Source organism: Sinohyriopsis cumingii, chromosome 12 (genome assembly GCF_028554795.1).
Source record: "Sinohyriopsis cumingii isolate HCF-2022 chromosome 12, ASM2855479v2, whole genome shotgun sequence".
Taxonomy (NCBI): Eukaryota; Metazoa; Mollusca; class Bivalvia; order Unionida; family Unionidae; genus Sinohyriopsis; species Sinohyriopsis cumingii.
The window spans coordinates 22802393-22827733 of NC_142972.1; the positions used below are offsets into that span (position 1 = coordinate 22802393).

Below are 25341 nucleotides of genomic sequence, written 5' to 3' on the forward strand. Positions count from 1 at the left end.
TATTGAAGAGAAATAATGTGAGAGATTTAACATTGCACCCTAGCATAAATTATGTGCAGTGTTGTAATTAATGATCACACTTCCTCCATAGAGTTATAGATATTTGTTCTAAGTAACTCTCTTTTCTAATAATGATTTTGATGTATAAGAACATATTTATTGTCAGGGCTTAGCAAATCCCAGAGTCCATTGATCAGAATTGTTAATTTTCAAGTTGGGCAAGTAAAATTTTTCAGGTCACTGGTCTGCACAAATAAGATTTTCCTATATAAACAAGTTGGGCAAGTCCACATTTTTGTGCTTGAATCTGTTTATCTACCTTTATCTAATTAGTCATACCCTTAGGACATGCCAGACACTTGATTCTGCCCTCTTTGATGTATATATTTGCATCCTGTATCACACCTACAGGTGGTCATTGATAACTGTTCCATGTGTGCACTTTCTGTTACCACATTACTGCATTTTGGGCTAAGCAATCAATTATCGACAAATCACAACATGCAAAATGAAACAAAGGCAGCATGTTCAATTAGCAGTGTTTTAAGCAGCTTTGTTTTATTGTGTTTACTCAAACCTGATTCTCTTGAATGTCTCGCACTGATTATAATCCAGTAAGTCAGTGTAATTAAAGTAAAGAAAGGAACTTTACTGACATTATTGTTGGATTCCTTTTTGAACCGATTCAATTACAGTAATGATTCTTTAATTTTAATTTATCATTGAGAGGATTGACTTCCATGTACAATATTAAATTTGAAGCAAAAGGAAGCTAATTAGTGAGCTGTCTTAGTATTTAAAGACAAATGAATGTTATCATTACTTTACAATTGTCAAGCAAGCTGATATTTACTCTTTTGGATACAATGAGTTTCCTAAATTATTTTTGCAAGAACAATAATAAGGAAGATTGGGAGAAGAAAATTTTATGTGATACCGTTAATTTTCTCAATGTCATTTTTATTTCAAGCTTTTCAAGAGACGGAATGTTAGCCTTCCACCCGATGGATTTTCAGATATTGCCGATACAGACATTCAGGATGCTTACGTATCTTCATCTAATGCCACGTGTGCGGTAAGCAGTTAAATTAAGTTTGCAGCCCATTTTAACGCTGTGCCAATTAAAGTCTGATTACTTTCTTTAATGAATACTTAATGTACTGCCTTTTCCTATGCATAGTAGCATTCAGGTACATTGAGATTATTGCATCTTTGTAAGGCTATAGTGTACCATTTTAGTCAGCTGAAGAGTGTTGGCAGCCAAGGAATACCTTGATAGGTTTACATTGTGGAGCAGATGCATCTTCATGAGTAATATACCCTTATCACAAATATTAGCCACTGTGTTCAGATTGGATGGTTGAAAGCATCTCTGTTAGTACCATACCCTTGTCACAAAGGGTCACCACAGCCTACGTGTAACATTTTACTAACTTAGAAGTTGTGCATTTAGCTTATGACCAGATAGGTTTCAGTACTCTGTGTGTGTGTGTGATCAATTCAGCAATACAATAATTGATAATGTATTACTGCAATTAAAATGTAATGGAGGTTGGGGATGAACTAGTTTTAGTTCCCTAATATTTCTATTATTGCCTATTTCCCTTCTCTAATCCTGCTCAGATGTCCATTCCTTATTGGTCCAAGTTACCAAATTTGGATCATATTGTTTTTCATTGTAGACCTCCAGTTAGTAAGTCGCCATAATATTGGCAGCTAGTACCAGGAAAAGAAATAGCAAGGCAGCTTCTTTTGTGACATATAATGATCCATTGCATGCCTTTGCATTTAGACCAGCAGTACATTTAGTTAGTCCTTCAGATGCTTTATGTTGATCAGTACATCTACAAATGAAAAATCTGGAGTTCAGATCATTGAAGTAAATTCTCTAAAATTAATAAATCCCATGGTAAATGAGTTTATTTTAGTGCACAATCTTGTTCAAACTTGTTTTACACATGATATGGTGTAGCCAATTTCACCACTAATAATTATCTATTAACGCTAATTGACAAGTGATGTAATTGCTGTTGTTATGGCAGAATTTGGGATATTTGCTTCATTACTGAGATATTAATTTTGTGTACTTTATTTTTTGTTTTGATTTCTTATTTTCACTTTTTGGTTAAAAGTGGATTCGGATCTTCTGTCTTTTGCTTTCTGAAAAAAATGTTTCCTATATTGGACATGAAAAAGGTTCATAGTCTTGTCTAGACAGTTAAAAAAGAGTCACAACTTGGTCCTGTACTCTAAGTATGTATTAACTAATTAAGTAGTGGAAACTAAATATAATCCCCTTGGCTTGTATTTCACACCGATTTATTATACAGTATATATAATGATTTGGACATTGTTTATAACAGTATTAATGTATACTTATTAATAACGAGTTTTATTTTTTAAAATGAGTTTTATTATCAATTTCTTTTACCTAAATCATATTCTTCTGAAACTGGACATTTGGTGTTTTGTAGATTACCATTTATAAAAATATTATCTCTGCAAACAAATTTGTATTTCTGTCCCAGGGAGGAATCAGTCCAGAGATGGTACAAGCCTTGTACAGTGACATCATTGAGGAACAAGAATTGGCTACACAAAAATTTAGAAAGCTTTTATCTAGAGGTTTGTATTCTTGACTGTAGAACATGGGCTCAGACAGATATGCCCATATATACATATTCTTTCCCATACATCATTTCCCACAATGTTTATACAGGAGTTTATCAGCTAATATCAAACGCAATGGTATTTTTGGTTGTATTTCTTCTGTAATCACATGTTATATGTATTTCAGATTGCATACATATAAGATTTCTCCAGTGTATCATTTAAGTACTGTCAGTTTGCAAAAGAAAATGAAATATGGTTCATGACAAATTAGAAATTTGGTTTTATTTTGTAAAATCTTATGTGATGCCTGGTCAGTAGCAAATATTATGTACTTGTCCTATCTTGTTTTATTTAGCTTACCTGGTTTTAAGGCTTTTTAAAAACTTTTAAGTGACATGTTCTCAAAGCCTGATTGAAATGATTGGACAAATTAGAAAGAAAGCAACCAGCTGCAAAGCGTTTTCAGATTTATTCAGATGATGCCCTGCTGTCATTAAATATAGCAGCTGTTATTAAAAAAGAAAAACCTTTAAATTACTTATTTTCCAAACATGCTTAATCATATTTTTACAAAGTTTGATCAGAAGTCTTCTGGCGTGACGGGCTTTCGGATTTGTTCAAATGATGCAAAGCAACTCAAACACTGGAATAGATCCAGGGTTCAGTGCTGGTTGTATCATTGACCTGTTCATTTATTTTGTGAAAGTGGTCTACCAAAGAAGATAAGCCACAGCAACAAGACAATGCCGCAACTGTGTGCTCCAAGCTCCCCCCCCCCCCCACTATATTCTCAGTATGTGTGTGGAATTGCTTTGACAATCAAACATGTGATTTACCAGCTGAGGACCTGATTCACTTGGGCCTCTTGTTTTTTTATAAGTGGAAAAGTCAAATTTGTTTGCATTTAGCCTTTATTTCTTTTGTGTTTGAAATTAAAGTAGGTGAGGGAGGGGCTGATGAAGCAGCAGGCACTTGAAAGTTGATTAGGGATTAGGGGATCAGAATTTTATCAGAAACACTAGCTCTGAAGTTGGCATGTTTTAGAAGCAAACTAGCAGGGAATATCCATAACTTATGGCTTCTAATGACACCCCAGTTGTAACACCCACAACATAAACATTCATTTAGTTCTGTATCCATTGTTTGTCATGCACCATGATTTTATAAACAATTGCTTTCTTAAACTTTTGAAAAATCACTGCACCAAATTTTATACAAGTGTTGCCCATCAGCTATCAAATATGGATGCTATCACAACAACAAAACATTTTAAACAACTTTCCAAACCACTAATAGAATTTAGCCAAACTGGCAGTTTAATACAATTGATACTGATCCAGCATCAAATATAGCTACCATTACTAAAATTTAAAACTTAGACAACTTCTGAAAAACTGTAAAGCAGAATTTGATCAGATTTGATGGGACTTTCAAACGGAACAATGTTATGTTGGTTGGCCACCATTAATATAAATAGCACATCCTTTTAACAAAATCGCAAAAACGTTTTAACAGAATTTTACCCAATTTTATTGAAAGCATGCTCAAATGAATAACTGAACACATGTGATCTGGTATTGCGCTTTCTGATTGGTCTGTCAATAACGTGACAGTTACTTCTGTTGGCTAAATATAGCTAAAGGAATGAGGGAAAGATTTAATAATTAAACCAGTGACAATTGTTTTGTTGTTACATATGATATTGGCTTGTGGTATAATGGCTAAACAAAATTTTCATGTGGAAACGTACAATGTAGACTCTGGATTGGAAGTATTACATTAATGATAACATGACCTATGATTATGTAAACTCAGATAAACTTAAAAATAGGATATGATTCTGGTCGGAGATGGCCATCTGCTAAAAAGCTGGTATTGAGAGGCCATGAGAGGAAAGAAATTGTGTATCTTTTATATTAACACAGATTTCTAAGCCATCTGCTCGTGTATTTTACTATTATGCAGATGTCAGCCACGCAAATGATTTCAGGCCCACATGGGCCCCTTTTTTTAATTTCAGAACCAAACCCACCCATAGATGAAGTAATACAGACAGGAATAGTCCCTCGGTTTGTGGAGTTTTTACAGCGAGATGGAACTTGCACACTTCAGGTATTACTTGTAAACAGACTCTTTAAAATTTTGCATCACATTGTGGTGTTCTATGATGTTCTGCTATGAGTTGGGGTGGAGTGCTCCCAATATTTTATTTAAATTACTATGGAACTCCCACCCTGGCTCGTTTTTTAGAAAGTGAAATTAGTGATAGAGGTAAAGCTCCGAGCCCCCAGTCAGCAATGCCGACAATTAAATTATTGAGAACACAAAGGTGAAATTCAAAAGAATAACAATTTAATACAATTTAAATGATATTAATTTCTCAATCAATCTTCTTCCTCTCGACCATGTAATAACCTATTTCATCACGTGATTATAGTGTAAGATGGTTTTCCCCTGTACTTGGTTTCTACTCATCTGTGTTCTACTCTGCCAATTCCTTTCCTCCTCCTGGCATTCTCCGTGCTACGATTCTTCCTATACTCTTCCCCTTCTTGTCTCCTTTTCTCCTCCTCCTCTCTCTCTCTCTCTAGCGACTAGGCTTGTTCTCTGTCTACTGCCTTGTTCTATCCTATCTCCCCTCTCTGAGACTCGGGACTTAACTACCCGGTAGTTCTGTCCCCAAAAGCTTCCTGCAAAAACACAAGGACGTTAGCGTGTTTCATTAGCCATCTTGCCTCACACTAAATCGACAATCATTCATCAGATAAAGGCTATCTACATCTTTGGTTACGCATTCATGCACATCAAAAACCCCACACATTCTTATAGAAAACAACGTTGCAATAAAGAGCGGTATCCTACTTATCATACAGACATCACTAAATTGCATCACATTAATATATATATATATATTCATAATCTCATTATTCTCAACAATATCACAACAATCAGACGCATTTCTGTACATTACACTCCCACAAGTGTACACAAATATTCAAATATCCGTATTATTCAATTTTACACACTGCAACCATTTCCAAAGTTACAATTCAATTCAACAGTTGCAAAATCACATGAATAAATACACTAGTTTACTATAAAGTAACCAAATAGTGAATTACAATATTAATTCTGACTATGAGCTAGCAATCTACATAATCATAGCTCATTTCTCAAGTACGCATGTAAATTAAACAATACAAAGGTAATTCTACATACTAATGATTCTAGTAAGTAAATATATGTACTGCACATAATTACAGTTACAATGCCATAACATTCTGCTACAATCGAGCAAATAACCCACTGACCTTTACGAAGCTTTCTGTCCGTAGAATGTACTAAGTGTTTTCCCGCCAGGTCACGAGTGGCTTCCTCGGAGTATATTGCTGCTTGACCAGTACGATGGCTTACAATCACTAATTCGTTCCCAGCCCAAATGACTGTTAAATTCTGGTTCGAATTTATGGCCCCACCCTTCCTCAGTTGCAGTTGGATATAAATTCTACCCTAGTCGGTCCAGCTTAACAGATGAGCCTCAGGCCATCTGTCAACGCGGGGAGATTTACAACAGCAACAAGAGTCCTTTGTTCTAGAACAAAGCTTCCAATGTCCACATGTGAAGTTTTGACACCCAACGAAGTGGGGCTCTTGTACAAACATGAATCACTATGATAGCCGCAGGGTCAACATATACACATGGCTGCTAACCCATTCCTTTGTTCCTGACTTACGTAATCACGGGCAGGCAAACGTGACACACTTTATCAGAGAAACAAATCTGAAGCTGTCAGTATAAAAAAATATACACTTAATGGGGAGTTTTAAAGAACAGCATGTGAGTTTTGTGTAGCTATAATTTTAAAAAATTGAAGTTTTGATTACTTTGCACAGGAACTTCATTTACATCATTCTCTCTCTTGATCTTTCTTCAGCAATATTAAGGGTGAGCAGTGAACTATTTGCAAAAAACTATAAACTGCATCATTAAGTATTTGCACAACAAAAAAAAGAGATCTTTTTCAGTGTTCTTGAGTCAGAAATTCACAGATGGGTAGTCTTACTGACATGCCTGTTTTAGGTCTACTGGTGATGGTGCCTAGGAGCTTATGGGATGGTCTTTTATATGTCTTGTGATGTCTGTCTAGTAGGTCCTAAACAAAATTGGTGCTGCAAGGCATAGAGCATGGCATAAGTGTCCACCTTGATAATTTTGTTACTACTGTATGGACAGGATAGTCATAACAACATAGGGTTTTCACTCAGTATGGTACCAATATGGCAGCCAGTATCGTTACCATGGCAGTCAATTTGAAAATCTTGTTATTGCTGAATGAAAAATCATATCAACATTGAATTTTCACCAGAATACTATATCTAGTTAGTCCTGAAGGAGAATGGTGCTGATCTGACATCAGATATGGCTGCCACAATGAACATGCGAAAAGTGTCGTTTCAAATTTTCCCCGAAGTTGAAGATCACATCAACATGTGAATTTCACCAAAAGCCTTCTAATGGTGTCCATTTTGTTCTAAATGAAAATAGCGCTATATTATATCCAGTATGGTCGCCATGGTGGCTAATTTGAAGATCTTGTCACTCAAAAATATCAGAGATGGTCATTTGTTAAAAAGAAGAAAGGGTTTTATCATGAAATGCCAGAAGTTCTTTTGGACAGTAAAGCATCAGTCCATTCAAGGGACTCCGTGTTTTCATTGTGGTGCTGAGGGTGCGTAGCAAACAAACATCTTTATTGAGATGCCAGTCTTTGTTCAGCTAAGAATCAAGTTGCCCTTCTCTTAACCCTTTTTATTAGGTGACCAACTATTATAGCCCTCTGGGAATTGGGGCCCCAGCAGGCTTAGTAAGCAACACCTCTGTTATCTATCAGACAGGAAACAATGTTTAAACCCAGTTACATTTGGGGGTATTCTTACCTCCTTTTGCTGTTTCTTTGACCCTTTAATGGATAAACAAGTCAAAGACAATATGATATAATGACATTTAAGATTATCTGTATCCAACTCTTAACAGTATGTGCCTGTCAAAATTTGTGATCTATCAGTCATGTCCACCAAAAACATTTGAGTTTGTGTGTGTGTGTGATATCGGCACAGTTGTGGCTTTAATGTGCCAAGCAAAAGCTAGGTAGCATAAATTGTACAAGACAAATTCACTAGGAAGACAAACCTTGCCAGACCGATGTAAATGTACGACTTGTGACAAAATATTAAAGGCAACAATGTTGCCAAAACAGGCATCAAACAGGAAACATTGCTTACAATACAATGAAGCTACATAAACTGTACTTTTTGAAAGAGTTTGAGACTTTCTCATTTGGAACGTCATCATGGTATATATCCCAAGGCAAAGAAGTAACAAAAGTTGAATGCCTAAAAAAAAAAAAACATGCAGCAGGCTACAATGGGCCTGTTCTACATCCCAGCCCCACAGGATCTGCTCAGTCTCATAAGTCCCATGCTTCACTCAATAATCCCATGCTTTACAGGGTCTTGATAGTCCCATGCTTTGCCAGATTTCAATAGTCCCTTGCTTTACAGTTGACTTTTTTAATGACTAGTTATCTTTGTATTTTTCAGGGAATATTGTAATACTCCACATCTCTCCATCTGTTTTTTTCCTCATAAACTGCAGGATGACAGTTCATTGAAGTGTGCAGTTACGTTTTTTGTAACAACCTGCTTGTTGGAGAGGGGGAGGGGGGTCATCTTTCACACTGCAAGCTTGGCTTTCTGGGTGAGGCAAAGGTCAGATATTGATGGGTGTTGAAATATGTCAAAAAATGCATGCAGATTTGTGATGGCAAACCAGTTTAGTTCAAGTAATATATGCAATATATATCTTGATCTATAAGAATCCCATCAAACATTTACACTCAAACATGCAATAAGTCAGTGAAATCCCATCAAACATTTACCTTCGAACATGTCAGTGAATTCCCATCAAACATTTACACTGGAACATGTCAGTGAAATCCCATCAAACATTTAGTCTCGAACATGTCAGTGAAATCCCATCAAACATTTACACTCGAACATGCAATAAGTCAATGAAATCCCATCTAACATTTACACTCGACCATGCAATAAGTCAATGAAATCCCATCTAACATTTACACTCGACCATGCAATAAGTCAGTGAAATCCCATACTTTTGTAGTCCAGACAAAAATAGTCTTATATCCATGGGATTAATACTGATAAAGATAAATAAGTTTTTGTCAGATATTTTTTTCATATTCAAGTTGGAAGAGAAGACTTGGACAATTAGGATCATCTGCTTATTTTTGAGGTTGGCATGTACAACACAACATTGAAAATTCAAACTGAGAAAAATGTATTATTTTCATCAAGCTGAATGACTATTTCCTTTATTCAAATTCCATTAAATCACAAATTTTCTTGAATTTTAAATTTTTACCTTCCAACCCAATATCCATATTTTATGATTACTTTGTCATATTGTGACAAATAAAAGTAGCACATTCACACAGACACAAATATCTACACATTCAGTTACTGTTGGTTCCACATCTTTTAGTTATATATTCATGTTAAGTTCACAGGATTGACTGAATATGAACAAAGATGACATTTTTATTAAATATGATGAACAGTGTTTCTCACATTACATGACATACAAAAATGCAGTCATTACATGATGAGGATTGTTTTCCCTGTTTTATTTATAAAATAAACTATGTAGATTTATATCCAGATCTGTTCATGAACCAGAGTGGTTGCTGTAAAGGCACACATTTTGACGAGATACTGTATGGGATGATTTCGTATGCGGCAAGTTGATTAATGCCAATCCCGACATATACAATCTACACCAATTATGAGTCTAAACTTTGGAGAAGGACATGTACCTTGATGTTATTTAGCACAAGTTTTGACTCCGTCTTGCATGTCTTAAGTGGCAACAAATAGACACAGAAGCCATCATGGCTCTGTACTTTCATCTCAGACTCAGTCAGAAAATATACAGGTTCAAAATACTCTTATGTAAAATAACAAACCAAGCCATTCTTAATTTCTCTTTAAAACACTGATTAATAAGAGTTACCATAAATCTGAATAGAAAATACTGCTATTAAAACACTTGCAGATAAAATGTAACATAATAACACATGTCATTTCTTGCAGTTTGAAGCAGCCTGGGCTTTGACAAACATAGCTTCAGGGACATCATCCCAAACAAGGGTGGTGATAGAGGCTGGAGCTGTGCCAATCTTCATAAGACTCCTTAGTTCGGATATTGAGGATGTGCAGGAACAGGTATTATAGAATGATTGTTCATGTATTTATTCTGAAAGATAATAATTATTTTATTATTTAATCCTTTGAACATACATTTTGTGACATTATCTTTATGTTTATTTTTAATACACTTGTCTGTGTTATTTTTACAATGATTACTAATCATTTTTATTTCAGTTTTTTAAGTTTGTGTTCCTTAGGAGAAAAAAACTTTAATGATAGAACTTTGTTCTTGTTGTATTCCAGTTTTATTAGCTGTATGTTAAAATGAATGTGACTTAATAATTTAATATATCAGTGGTATTTCTATTTGAACCCAAAATAAATGAGTAATTGGTGAGGACAAGTAGACTTTGTTAAATGTTTACACCAGGGAAGATGATTAAAAAAATTAATGTTGAGTCCTGTATGACCATATCTGGGTAAAGTTGGGTCAAACATGTCAAGTCACTGATATTGGGTTATCAGCTTTCCTTGTTGAGTATCAAGGTTTTTCAGTCCATTGCATTACCCCATTACATTTATAACAGGAATTTAACTTTTGCTACCTCCCACAGAAAGATGAAATAATTAGCATCTTGATGTTATGGGACATTAATAAGAGCATTAATAAGAGTAGCTTTGAGAAGACCAAGATACCTTTGCTATTGCCTCCCTTGTGTCTGCTGGCTGGCTACCCATATTCTGGATGTTCACCATTTTATGCTTTCTCATGTCAAAAGATTTCTCAAGAAATATTAGCAGTAAGGTGAGAAATTGTTGAATTTCTGATGACACAGTAATCTCAGACATTAAAGTATTCTGTTTTCTAAGACAGTGTGCAACACCTAAACTTAATGATCTAAACATGAAATTTGTTCACTCTTTTCTAGGCTGTTTGGGCACTTGGAAACATTGCAGGAGACAGCCCTGAATGTAGAGACTATGTCCTAAATGAAGGAATTTTGGTTCCATTGTTACAGTAAGTTGGATACTTCCATAATGAAGTCCAATTAATCCTAAAAGAAATGGTATTTTACATTTAATTTTAAAATATAAATTTACTGATTTGTATCCAGTAAAAAAAGGGAAAGCAAGGACTAAGCTTTGTAGGTCATGCTTATTACTTGTTTTTGGTACTGTAATGGCATGAATGATAGAGGACATATTATGGCCAATGGAGGACATTGCAGAGGGTTAGACAAAACCTTAAGCAGTGTTATATATCTTGTGTTCTTTTTGTCACATACGCAGCAAATGCTGCAAAATGGCAAGACGTAATGGTTCCAAAGCTCATCTGGCCAGCAAAAAACATTCTGGCAGTAATTCTAGTTTGCATGAGTGGATCATCTTCAGAGTAAACCAGGAGGCAAGGAATATCCATGGAAAATACTGTAAATACTGTTTGGGTGTCAGTGGTTAAAATGATGTAATCTGGCTGTATCTCCCTGTTTTCATGAAAAAGTTGTCATGAAATTTAATTGGAGTTTGCATTGACACATGACATGCTAGAATGCAATACTTGCATGCATATTGACATGACCTTTTGATTTTGATCTGCACTGCACTCTGAAATATCAAAAGTGTCTTTTGTTGTATGATTCTTAATTGGATTAAGTTCATGCAGTCTGCCTTGAGGGAGTTCATTTAGGAAAGTTAGATTTAGATCGGTCATGTATATTCAAAGAACACATAAGGGAGACAACTTACAGTATTACTAATCTGTTGAGGCTGTAAATGCTACGGCGTGTGAAACATTTTTATTTTCATATCAACATGAAAGCTAGGTCTGTCTCCTTCTCTTGATTGCAGTACATGACATCCATACATTAAAACAATAATTTAAACCACCATCCTTGTTAAATAAAGGTGTTACCTAATAAATTACCCTCGGCATTGCAGGTTGTTGAGTAAAAATACAAGCCTGTCCATGACAAGAAATGCAGTGTGGTGTCTATCTAATTTATGTAGAGGAAAGAATCCACCCCCCGAGTTTGCTAAGGTAAGAATCATAAATAAGGCCTAATTTTAATCATCTAATTGCCATTTATTCCGAATATTCTCATAAATTGAACAACCTAAGTAAAATAATATTTGATGAAGGTCTGTGAGAAGTAAATCTATTGATCCTACGACCAAGTTTATTCTTCTGACATGGTTTTGCATAAATAAAAGAAATTGATTTTTCAAGACTTTAGATCTTTAACTATAAGTGAAAGTGTGGATAGGTGAGGTGGCTGGGGTAAAGACAGAAAACTGGTAGAAATTCAGGTTGCAGTGTGTCAGCTTTAACTTACCTGCAAAACAAGCCATATGTGGGATTAACACGTCAGCATTGGCATCTTCTTCAGTACTAGAATTATACTATCGTATATTACTGGTATTTTGAATCAGTTAGGTTTTTCTGTATTAATGTTAAATATTGGATGGCTGAAACAATTTGTCATGTTATTTGAAAACATCAGAGTCAGAAAAGAAAACCAGCTTAGACAAACAGCTGTTTCTTAAATGTATTTGGTGCATTACTTCATTTACCCTAAATTTTGCAAAATTAGATGCAAAAACTTAGTTCAAATCAGATATGTTTTTTAAGTTTTCAGCTATTATATTGCTATTATATGATGCATAAAATCAGTCAAAAAGACTGCATTCTTGTGATAGAGAATGTGAGATTGTACCATCAGATTAGCTTTTTTTTTTCACCCACTGACTATTCTGTCTTGAATTGTACCTGGGGTTGGATCACTGTATCACACTTGCATAGGGGCCCCGAGTGGCTGAGTGGTCTAAAGCACTCTCCGTTACGAATCACTGCCATTTCACCTCTGTCTGCATGGGTTTGAGTCTCGGATTCGGCTAATGTGGGCATTTGAGAAAGCTTGCCAGTAGCTTCTCTTGGGTCATGGGTTCTTTCCGGGGGTTTTCCTGGGTTCTTCCTCCACCATTTATACTGGCTGCCATGTATAGCCTATTGTGTGCTGAAAAATGGCATTAAACCCTACAACAACAACAACACACTTGCATAGATAAGGTTGGGTTCAGTTTATTTCACCACATGTCAGATGTTAGGTACAGCATGTACAACGCATGGTCCTTCCTTCACACTCTCCAGTGCAGTTAATATTCTTTGAATTGTAACTGTTTTTGACCTATCCACAAACTTACATGGAGAAGATTCACTATGGACAAGACCGCTTTGCAGACCTTTTTTATATTTATACAGATTTGAACTGCTTTGCAGACCTTTTTTATATTTATACAGATTTGAAGTTTTCATATTTGCAGGTATCACCATCATTACCCGTATTAGCAAGACTGTTGTTCCACTCAGACAAGGATGTTTTAGCAGATGCATGCTGGGCCCTGTCATATTTATCCGATGGTCCCAATGAAAAGATCCAGGCAGTGTTAGATTCTGGGGTTTGTCGCAGACTGGTTGAACTGCTCATGTGAGTGGTGCTCTCTTTATACAGTATTAAATTACTGTAGAACAATTATTGAGTCAACTTAAACAGACCGGTAATAATGACTATGAAAAATGTATAGAGTAAACCTCCAGGGAAAACAAACAGATTTATTTCATTTGAAACTTTGCCTCATAGATGCAGTATTATTAATAATGAATTGAGGCAGCGGAACAGTCTGTTCTTAAAGAAAATGGCACCAGTTATTAAGTGAAATTGGCCTTTTATGTGTTGACATGTGAAAGAAAATTCTTAGAGCAGATGGGTCCTTTTAAACTTCAGAACATCTCCCATCAGAAAAGGGCAGTTCAACACTTTAGAAATTTGTCAAGAAGAATATGAGAGTAATGCATTACAGTACTTGGACAGAATCTGTGGACTTCAGTTATTTGTCAGAAGTTATAGACATGTAGACTAGTTAAAGTGAGTGATGAATATAAATAAGTTTTCAGTATGTTTTGTGTTTGTATTTCCACATGGAGATTGCCCATTTATGCAAAGTATTTTGACTTGAGATCCAGTTTATTAGTAAAAATAAATTTTATTTTTTATACATTGTACTATAATTATGGCATGTAATATATTAGCTATGGTGCCATAGCCTCATCAAAGTAAGGCTACTGATTTTAGTAATAATATGTAGATAGGCTACTCATTTTATGCTCTGATTAGGCCTTTTTGTTATTTATATTAGCTAAAATTATGGTTATACATCTCTCGGAGTTGACACATATGTTGTTTATTTTTGCTTTGACTGAACCTACATTTTTCATCAGATTTGTGTAGACCTATGAATGTTTATCTTCAGCATAATTACAAAGTCTTTTGACCCTTTTGTCATTCATAACTCCTGTTGCTTTTTATAAATTGTGCATGGCTTTCCTTAACATTTGATTATGCTGCCAATTTTTCCATATTTTATAATTTTAATCTTGTTCACCTGTTTCAGGTACACCCATCAAAGTGTGGTTTCAGCAGCATTACGAGTTGTTGGTAATATTGTAACAGGAGATGATTATCAAACACAGGTAAACTTTTGATCCAGTAATGCTTATATAGGTATTGCAGGTAGAGATTTTTTAAATTTTTACAGCCATAATATTACAAAATAAATTACGTGACTGTTTTGCACTACTTCCATGGTCTTTGCATTGTGGATCACCTTTAGTGCATAAGTCTAACTGTTGTCACCTGAAGTAAATGCATTCTCAAATGTAAAATATCTACTTTTCTACAGTCTCTCTTTTTTTAATAGAAACATCAGGTAATAAGCAAATCTATATTATGTATATTATTTTCCAAATAATAGTTTTGTAAGGAACTTTATTTAGATAATGACATTTTAATACTAAAACCCTATGATCATAATTTGCAATGTAAGATAAGGACGTATAATGCGACCATCGATTTCACCTATTCAGGAATTAAATGCGCCCCCCCCCCCTTTTTTTTTATGGCTAGCTTCACAAAGTACACCTCCATCAGCTAGGAGTTCAGAAATTTATTTTGCCGTGCTTTACATGCTTTGCTTGTTAGTGAACTGCTTCTTGAATCCAGAAATGATCACTGAATGCTGTATATTTTTTCTCCACAAGCAAACTATGATCTCCATTCCTGCCAATAAAACTTACACAAGTCAACTTGACCTGGCATTACTGTACTGTATATATAAGCATTGATTACCATCATTAAATTAAAAGAAGGAATGAAGAAACACATCACAGAGCATAAGTGCCTCAAAAAACTATTTCGGAATAATTATAATATTTAGTAAAGAGTTTTATTTGCATATACGAGATAACAATAAGAAATAAGGTGGGATATAAATTGTGGGAAATATTTATCACAAGTATGGTAGCTTGAGACCACATTTGAACTGTTAACATAAATCTGCACCCATTTTAGGCATTGTTAGTTATAACAAAAATAGGGCATGGTTTACTTGTCAATCAAATGCTAGTGCTTTCACTAACTGTAAAACAGGCGGTTTCTTGATATAATCGGTATCGGCAATTTTAATAATAGGCTATATGCGGTTTCGGCATAATTGGCAAAAAGTGACATCAGTACAGTTTTAATTTGCTGCAAAAATTGAGAAAATGATTTAATTACGATGTGAACACTGACATGTACATGAAATAACTTAAGCACCAATAGTATTGGAGAACAAATCATGTGACAATAAATATTGTGAAATTATACAAGTTGAAATTTTTTGGTAAGTTTGTTATTTTTAAAATGAACATTTTGTTATATATTATTATCATAAGTTGCACCAGGAGCAGTTTTTAATGATTGTAAATTGCATGTTTGATAGCTTGTGTTTTAGAGCTATTTATACATTACACCATGAATATCTTTGATTCTGTTTAACCTATCAATAAAAAATGGTAGTTTGATGCACCTTCAGAATAGACATACTAAAACCAGGCTACAATGCCCTCATTTTCTTGCTTGAGTGACATTTGTATTTTGAACCATCTCTTACATCTTTAGAAACTAGAACTGTTCTACAAGACATGCCAACTCTTAAGATTTGATTATAACTTTTCCAGAAATGACCTTTAAAATATGAACTTGGCTGATTTATTGAAATATGATTGTTGCGGTCAAATCTAGCTACTGACTAGTTTGATCCAGTTTCATATTAGATTAAGTGAAGTTGGAACTGCATGGAACTGCCCGTTTGTCATTGCAAAATGCCTGTATGATCAAACTTGCTTACAGCATTTCTAGGTTCGAGTCTAAGATTCAGCCAATGTGGGCATGTGAGAAAGCTTGCCAGTAGCTTCTCGTGGGTCGGTGGTTCTTTCCGGGGTTTTCCAGGTTCTTCCTCCACCATTAATACTGGCCGCCATGTATAGCCTATCGTGCTGAAAAATGGCGTTAAACCCCACAACAACAACAACAACAACAGCATTTCTAGAAATGCCATCAAACAAATGAAAAACATTGAAGACATAAAGGACAATAAACCTCTTAAAAAGTTTTAAAATCATCACATAGGTTTAAAGTGAAATGTTCAGATTCCTGCCAAGAAAAGGCATGGTGGGAGATATGATTGCTATCACTCTTAAAATTTAAAAAAAAATAAGATTACATAAGTTGAGAGCAAGAAGTGTTTAAGTTCCATTAATTTTTTAAACTGTACTGGAAGGAATTAAGCTCTAAGTGTACTTTACAAACTTTATAGTTGTACATAATGTTTACTGTCACTTCATCAGATACTACATCTGAAATTTTTTTAATGCCTCTTTTACAAGTTGACAAGGACCACCCCGGTGGCCTAGTGGTTAGAGTGTCCGATTCTGATGCGGGAGTTTGTGGGTTTGATCCCTGGTCGAGTCATACCAAAGACTTACAAAAATGGTACTTAGTCTAACTTGGCGCTCAACAATAAGAGGTTAGTGTTAGGACTGGTCTGCCTGATGTCAGGATAATGTGAGTGGGTGGGACATCGTGCTACATGTCTGTGGCATGATGCCCCAGTGCTAGACATCACTATAAACTGTCACACTGCAGACATCGTAGCAATGTGACTGAAAGCTATGTTAAAAACACACACACACACACACACAAGTTGACAAGAGCAGTATGTGATGTTTCATTACACATTAATGAAAATTGATCAGACTTTCAGAAAAATATAGACTGCCTTACTGAAGAAGGCCTTATCAGGGTTGGCAGCTCTGCAGAAGGCATAGTGGTCTAAAGCGCTTTCTATTACGGATCACTACCATCTCACCTCTGTCTGCTGGGTTCGAGTCTCGGATTCGGTTAATGTGGGTATGTGAGAAAGCTTGCCAGTAGCTTCTCGTGGGTCGTTGGTTCTTTCCGGGGTTCTTCCTCCACCACTAATACTGGCCGCCATTTATAGCCTATCATGTGCTGAAAAAATGGCGTTAAACCCTACAGCAACAACAACAAGCTCTGCTGAAGTGTTTCAGTCATATTAAGAGGAGACTATTACAATAATATTCACTTTTTCATGGTGACGTAGACTTACTTGGGTTGACAGCATAATGTACCTCTTGACAAAGTGCGTTAACTCCAGTTAGCTTAGACTTAACTGGTTCATATAGCATGGTGTACATCTTGGCAAGGTTCTTACTCCACTTAGCTTTGACTTGCCTTTGTCAGATAGCATGGTGTACCTCATGGCAGGGTGCTTAGATTTGTTTCAGTCAGATAGAATAGTGAACTCTTGGCAAGATGTATAACTCTTAGCTTAGACCTGCCTGGGTCGTGATGTACCTTCTGGCAATGTGTTTAAATCCGATTAGCTTAGACTACCTAGGTTAGATGGCATAATATCCATCATGCCAATGTTCTTAACTCCTGTTAACTTAGACATGCCAGGGTTAGTATGATGTACCTCATGGTAATGTACTTACCTCCAGTTAGTTTCAGCTTCCTCTGTACCAATCTGTATATTGTTGGCTTCTCTAAAAGTTTGCAAAGGGATTTGAGTTGGCATGTAACACTCGAATTGATATTACTGTCTGGCTTAGAATTTTAGACGTCTTTTACTGAAACATGAAGGTGAATTTATAAAGAGCCATATAAACATAAGAGCCATAAAAGTTTCTTTATTTGCAATATTATGCTGAAAGTTATTTGTCCTATTATATTGCTTCATGAATACAGGCTATGTTCAAATAATAATCTGGAGGTAAATATTTAAGACCCATGGATACAGTCCAGTATATAAAGTGATAATATATGACACAGTTTATTTCACTTTGTAGGTAATACTGAACTGTTCAGCTTTGCCCTGCCTTCTTCACTTGTTAAGTAGCTCCAAAGAATCCATCAGGAAAGAAGCGTGTTGGACAATATCCAATATAACAGCAGGAAACAGAATGCAAATCCAGGTACATATTCTGCATAGCTATTGGAATCCACCTGTTGAATCCACGTCTTTCAAAGACATGAATTAAAAAGCCCAAAAGATTCAAGCAAAATGTTGTGTAACAGAACATTATTTCAGATAAAATTAATTATATACATGGGATGCAATTTTGGGTAGTTTATAGTGGGATAGTTCTTGAAATCAGGGTGAGAAAAAACATTAAATAAAACATGATGACTACTGTCTACTGTGTTTTATTTGTGTCAGAAATATCTCTTATCCAGCTTCTTTCAAAAATTTCTAATTTTAGTTATGAATTGTAGCTGATCCGAGTCTTTATTCATGCTCAATAATTTGATTATATTTTACAAGTTTAATTCCTTGTCAGCAGATACCTGTGAAATTTTGGTAATATTTTAGTACAAGGTTCTATTTATTTGCTATTGCAGTCCGTGATAGATGCAAATATTTTCCCCGTGTTGATAGATATTCTTGGAAAAGCCGACTTTAAAACGAGGAAAGAGGCTGCCTGGGCAATTACCAATGCTACGTCTGGAGGATCTGCTGAACAAATTAGGTGAGAATTGTAATGTCTTGTTGTCTCCTGCACAGTTGTAATATGCATCGTGGTGTTTTTTTGTAGATGAAACTAAAGATCTCCATCAAACATTCTTTACAGTGAGACACATGGGTTACTCATTGATAGATTTATTGCAGCTTTAGCTCTCCTGCTCATAGACCAGAAGAGCTTATGGTATGGCCTATTGTCCATTAGCACAAGTTTGTTATCATTGCTACTCCTCAACCATTTAAAGGATTACCTTGAAACTTGATGCACACATTCATTCCAAGGTCTAGTTGGTTGAAAATGAAAATGGTGCTGCTCATTCATCCAGTATTGCCACCACAACAGCCATTTTGAAAGTCTTACCACTACTCCTGAATAGAAAGTTGTATCCACATGGCATTATCACCAGATTATTTCTGATATCTGGTTGATCCTAAATAAAAATTGTTCTGCTTGAACATCCAATATGGCTACCACAGCAGCCATCTTATTGCTACTCCACCTCTATGAGTGGTCATATCAACATGGGTTTCACTACAAGCACTTTTACAATGACTAGTTGATTTTAAAGGAAAATGGTGTCAGTCTTATGTCCAAAATGGCCACAACAGGAGCCATCTTGACAATCGTGTTGATGTTGCAGACAAAGACAGAGATTGTTTTCTTTTTGAAGCATGATTCCTTTCAGTGTACTAATCTTGACCAACTCTTTGGTGTGTTGTTCAGTGAGATAGAGGATAATAATGTTTTCATTAATGCAAATCAATGACTGTCACAAATGCCTGAGATGAACTCTTGTGTAATGATGTCTTACTGACAACCAATCATACTTTTGTTAACTGAATAAAAGCTAGTTAAAAAATAAGCAGATGATAAATAATCATCGAATACATTTTGATAATCACCTGTGGAGTAACTACCAGTTAAAGTATAAAAAGGAAACCAACTACTATCAAAAGTTGTGTAAAAAGTGTATATAGTTCATAACTGTAACCAAGGTTCTCATGCTACCAGGAAATCGTGAAAAGGTCGGGAGAAATGATAACTTTTTTTCCCAACCGTGAAAAGTCCTTGAATTTTGCAAATATTGACGAAAGTCGGGGAAACCCCCAGGAATTTTCATCCACAACTTAACACCCAAAACAATCCGTAATTGAGTTGTAACTGAACTGATTGTGAGTTAAAGTTATCGAGTTCTAACCATTAGGAGATTGCAGTATGGATCATTTGGGTGCTTGCCATAAATATATTTGTTGGGACAATCCAAATGCTCATTATATTAAATTCATCTAGTAGACTTTTTGTTTCACAGCTCGATATCCATATTTTTTTAATTTTAGCGAAGGTATGAAAACCAGTCTAGCATCACAAGAGGCCAACATGTAGGCGTTTAAGCATAGCCGCTTAGCAAATCCACTAGCAACTTTAATGTTGTTAAACTGAGTTATACCTGCATGAAATCGATACGAAAATTATTTATTTTCTCCGAAATTGCGAGTATTACAGACATGCCAACTCTTACAATTTTGTCATAAGGGAAAATGATCATTGCCAAAAAATCTGGAAAATTTGTTCATCTGTGTTTTATTTGGATCCGGGATTCATCTTAGAAGTAGTGAAATTGGTCAGGGAACCAGACTAACTTTACAGCAGCACATCAGAATCTTTAAACTGTACCTCTCTGTTAATGCGAAGCATCTGCATGATCAAACTGTTGATCATAGAATGTTTTTAAAAATGGCATCCAGAAAGCGATGCATATTTAAGACAATAGAGAGAAAAAAGCCTCTTGAAAAGTGTTCATAATCAACACAGAAAAAATAAAAAGGAATATTCAGATTCTTGTGAATAAAAGCTGGATGGGACAGAATTATGTTTATTGGACATCACATGCCAATTTAAGTATAACTCATGACAGGAAATATGATTGCCATCGTCATGTGAAATGGAAAAAGATTTCCAAGAATTACGTCAAGTTGAGAGACTGCAACAAGCTATTAAGCTGCATAGGGTTTGGAACTAAAATTTGTGCAACTGTACTAGCGGTAAATAAAGTGTATGCCTACTTTACAAACTTTTCAGTTGAACATAATGTTTATCGTTGCTCCACCTTCCAAATACCAAACTTTTAATTACGTTTTCCAGCTTTACAGTAGCAGTTTATGATATTTTGTTACACCTTACTAAAAACTGGTAAATGTTATGGAAAAAAATCAACTGCCTTACTGAGACTAATTCCTTAGGGTTGGCAGATCTGGTATTAAAATCATTATGACTTTAATCTGCTGAAAGATGATAAAACTAATGCGTTGATGAAATCAAAGCTGGTATTAATGATTTTGACTGCTTGTTGCACGAGAACACAGAATTTCACAACTGTCATTTTCAAATATTGTAGGGAAAAAATGAAATGAAATTCGTATACTGGTTGTAATAAAAATACAAAAACAAAAGAACACAAAATTCTCTATATTTATTCCAAGACCAACTTCGGAGTTATGTTGTATTACATGACTACCACATTGACATGTGCTCTCTCATGCAAGGAGCATACAAAGCAGGGAACCAGACCATTCTGCTTGATGAATCAGTCTGGCCAAGTTTCTTGTAGTTGCTTTCAAAATAAATATGTTGAGAATTCTTTCTGGTTTTTACAAAAAGTATCTTACTTTCATTTAATATAATTGAAATCTTGTACAACAACATTAAAAAGGAGTTTATTGTTCATATTACATGACTATTAGACTTTGTTGTAGTTGTTTGAGATTTGTTAAGTCGTGTGACTATTAACACAAATGGCGAGTACCGGATCAGGTCTCATCTTGCTGAGTTTCGTCCTGTCTGCCAGCAGATTAAAGACATAGTGATTATAATACTTGCTGTTTTTGAGAAGAAATGTTTTTTCTCCTATCAATATAACATAGTTTAAATTTGCTAGGCCCACTGGTAAGCTATCTTACAGTGGCAGGAGATTCCAAATTTTTTATATGTGATTGCTCTGAACCCACACTCCATCCTAAATGTCCAAATGTGAAAAATGGGGTTGGAATATTTAGAGAAAACCCAGATTAGAAAAATGTCGAATCTCTTAGTTGAACATTGGTGCGAAACTATTACACAGTGACGTGTAGCATGAAGCATTGGTTTCAGACCTTAAATAGAACACAGGAGAAATGGGAAATTGTCATCCTTTTTGTTATGTATTAAGAAACGATACAAGCCCATATATCAATACAGGTTTGGGGACTGGCTTATTGAACTACAAGAAATTTAGTCCTTGTTTATACAGCAATATACAATTTTGAAGGTCTTTTGTCAAAATTTAAATCAACCCTTTTGTAAATGTCTATAAATGATGGAATTTTTAACCAGATCATCTTAGAGAGTTTAGGTTGGTTGAAAAATCTTCTTTGAAATGTTATTGTCACATAAATTCAAGGTTAAACTTTTTTCATTACAAGATAAGATTTTAACACTTTGCATTTATTGGTTTTTTTTCATACTATGATAGGAAATGTTTACTTTGTATAACATGCACATATATTGCTCTAGAATTCTTTAGAATTAAAGATTTGAAAGGAAACAAAATAATTTAAGCTCATTATGTTGTTTCCACGTAGCAACTTAATGCAGGTCAGCAAAGTAAAGCTAGAATTTGTATTCTGTACATTGAAATGGCTTTAAATGCCAATTTATAGGAATATAGTCAGATTTGTTTCGTGTGACTCATTTTGTGGTTTTGTACATGATCATCTTTTCTGGCATATGTTTTGGAGAGTCTTGAAAGAGAAACATCTTCAGATTTGAAAAATGCATGTTTATAATCCAAAATGTTTTTGAATTCCATTCAGTAATGGTCATATGTAAACCTTTACAAAATTAATTTCATCCTGGAAAAACCCTGGAAATGACTGGAAATTTATATTTAGAAAAGTGTGGGAACCATATATAACCATGAAACCTAATAATATTAGTAATAATTTTGATGGTAAGTTTATCAGGTATTGTGCAACAACCAAGGAGGTATTGCCTAGTTCATGGAAGGACTGTTCCATGCTAAAATCATTTTCAAATAGGCCATTAGGCTGCCTGCAGATGCGACATCAAAATAATGACTAAGGATGCTGCACAAAAAGAATAACCTGCAAAAAATTCTATTGATGAGTCTGATTATCCATATGGTTCATGCATGGTCACTTTAAACATTACATGTTAATGTGAAAGCAGGACATTGTTAACCATGCAGAACTCCCAGGAATTGAACCTACATCTGAAAATTTTTAGATTCCTAAATCAATACTGAATACATAGATGAAAATTGACTTCTCAGCAGATCTGAACTTGAATGGACATTTAGAAGTACTGATGACAAGAGAACTCAGTGAGTGCTCACTCATTGTGACAGTGAAGGTGGAAACTTAAATTCCATTCAGTGAAGATGGAAATTCGCAAGTCAGTGAAGATGAAAATTTGTACATTTGCTAAGGAACTTATTCTAAAGAATTTCTGAAAAGGAAATTCAGTACCAATAAATCTTGGTGAGAGGGTTTCATGAAAAGAATTGGGCTAGTGCTCAGGAATGATTAGATGTCCAGTTTATTTTGGAATAGGTATGTTAGAAGAGTCTTAATAGATGAAGATTTTTATTTTAAAAATATTTTTATTCATTTAAGGCCATAAGTGAACCTTGAAAAAAAAATCAGTTTCATCCAGAAAAAAGAAATAGAAAAGACCTGACTAGAGTAATGTTTTGTACATGTCTTGAGAACTATCTTATATATGTTTACAGAACTATATCTTGAACATGTCTTGAAAACTGTTTTATTATTGTTTACAGAAATACTTATACATGTATTGATTACTGTCATCAGAACTGTCTTGTATGTGTCCTGAGAACCATCTTGTATGTTTTTTTTATAGAATTCTTAAACATGTCATAAAAACTCTTGTATGTGTCTTGAAAATGCTTGTACATGTCTTGAGAATTATGTCTTTTACATATCTTAATAACTCTTTTTTTTGTGTGTCTTCAGAACTTTGTCTTGTACATGTGTTGTGAACACTATCTTGAGAACTGTGTCTTTTATGGCATGACATTGCTTAATATTGTATGTCTGCTTTTTTACAGGTTTTTGGTTGACCAGGGATGTATCCCACCTTTGTGTGATTTGCTAACAGTTATGGACAGTAAAATTGTTCAGGTAGCCCTAAATGGTTTGGAAAATATTCTCCGGCTAGGGGAACAGGATGCCAAAACAAATAGTGCTGTAAATCCTTATGCTGTTATGATAGAAGAATGCTACGGTGAGTGTTAATTAGTAATGCCATCATACCATTATAAGATAACGGTCTTTGTTGTGTACCTGCTACATGTAAACAATGTTTGGGGCCATTTAAATTCTTTTGCATACTCTTGGAATTAATTTCCAGGCTGAATTTTGGTATGTAAAATTGTTTTTGTTGTTGTTGTTGTTGTAGGGTTTAACGCCATTTTTCAGCACATGATAGGTTATACATGGCAGCCAGTATTAGTGGTGGAGGAAGAACCAGGGAAATCCCTGGAAAGAACCACCGACCCTCGAGAAGCTACTGGCAAGCTTTCTCACATACCCACATTGTCCTAATCCGAGACTCGAACTCATACAGACAGAGGTGAGATGGCAGTGATCTGTAACGGAGAATGCTTTAGACCACTTGGCTACTCGGGGGCCCCTTATGTAAAATTGTATATTGGCAAATAAATACTGATGGCTAAAAAGAGTTGTTTATCTTAGCACAGATTTCCTTAAAACCACATTGGATAAGCATAGCTGCCAACCCTCACGAATTTGCTGTGAATTTCACGACTTTTTCAGTGATTCATGTCACAGGCCAAAATTTCAAGAATTCTCCAATTCAAAATTATTTTAAAACTTAAATAAAATAACCAATTTCCCGTTAAGCACTAGTCGTGATATTGGCAGTTGCCGAAACAGTCCGGTGCTCCTGGTTGTGATATTAGTAGAACTACAGCCGATTACTACAGTTGGCCCGGTAGCAAGCATTTTAGCCTATTTTAATCTATATGTATAAGAGTAGTTTTACAAATGCTTTTGAGAAAAACTGGGGCCTAACCGGAATTTTGCTCTGCACATGCATCACCAACACTGATTTGAGTTACCATTCAGCATCGCATGTAAAATCTTGAAAATGTCTTCATCACCAAGGAATAAGAAATATATTGCTCAAAAAGTGAAGTTTAATTTGGAATATATAAAAAATTGGCTGTGCATTCTGCCATTACAAATTGATAAACATCATGCTTTTGCACATAGTGTGCCACAAATTTTAGTATTGGGCATGGTGGCAGAGACTATATGAGGAAGCACATCGGTGGCAAAAACATGTAGCAGTTGGGAAAATTAAGAATTCACAGATTTCAGTTCTGGAATATTTTAAGCCTTCGGCGGAAGACCTGCAAGCTATCAGTGCTGAAGTAATATTTGTGAGTTTTCTTGTTGAACACAATACCTGTATCAGCTAGAAACCATGCTAAACATTTGTTCCTACAAATGTTCCCGGACTCTAAAATTTTTCTGTGG

At 35.1% G+C, this 25341-nt stretch overlaps 1 protein-coding gene across 3 annotated transcripts in view; it reads left to right on the forward strand.

Moving 5' to 3' along the window:
• The window catches only part of LOC149786097 (importin subunit alpha-7-like), a 42130-nt gene that overhangs the window by 5305 nt on the left and 11484 nt on the right, over nt 1-25341 (forward strand). For all 3 annotated transcript variants that reach the window (XM_089976404.1, XM_089976405.1, XM_089976406.1), the window contains exons 3-13: nt 971-1075; nt 2529-2625; nt 4634-4725; nt 9784-9915; nt 10770-10858; nt 11779-11878; nt 13162-13325; nt 14290-14368; nt 18089-18214; nt 18642-18769; nt 23889-24064. In XM_089976404.1, coding sequence (XP_089832530.1) covers nt 971-1075; nt 2529-2625; nt 4634-4725; nt 9784-9915; nt 10770-10858; nt 11779-11878; nt 13162-13325; nt 14290-14368; nt 18089-18214; nt 18642-18769; nt 23889-24064 — 1288 coding nt within the window. The remainder of the gene's footprint in view (nt 1-970; nt 1076-2528; nt 2626-4633; nt 4726-9783; nt 9916-10769; nt 10859-11778; nt 11879-13161; nt 13326-14289; nt 14369-18088; nt 18215-18641; nt 18770-23888; nt 24065-25341) is intronic.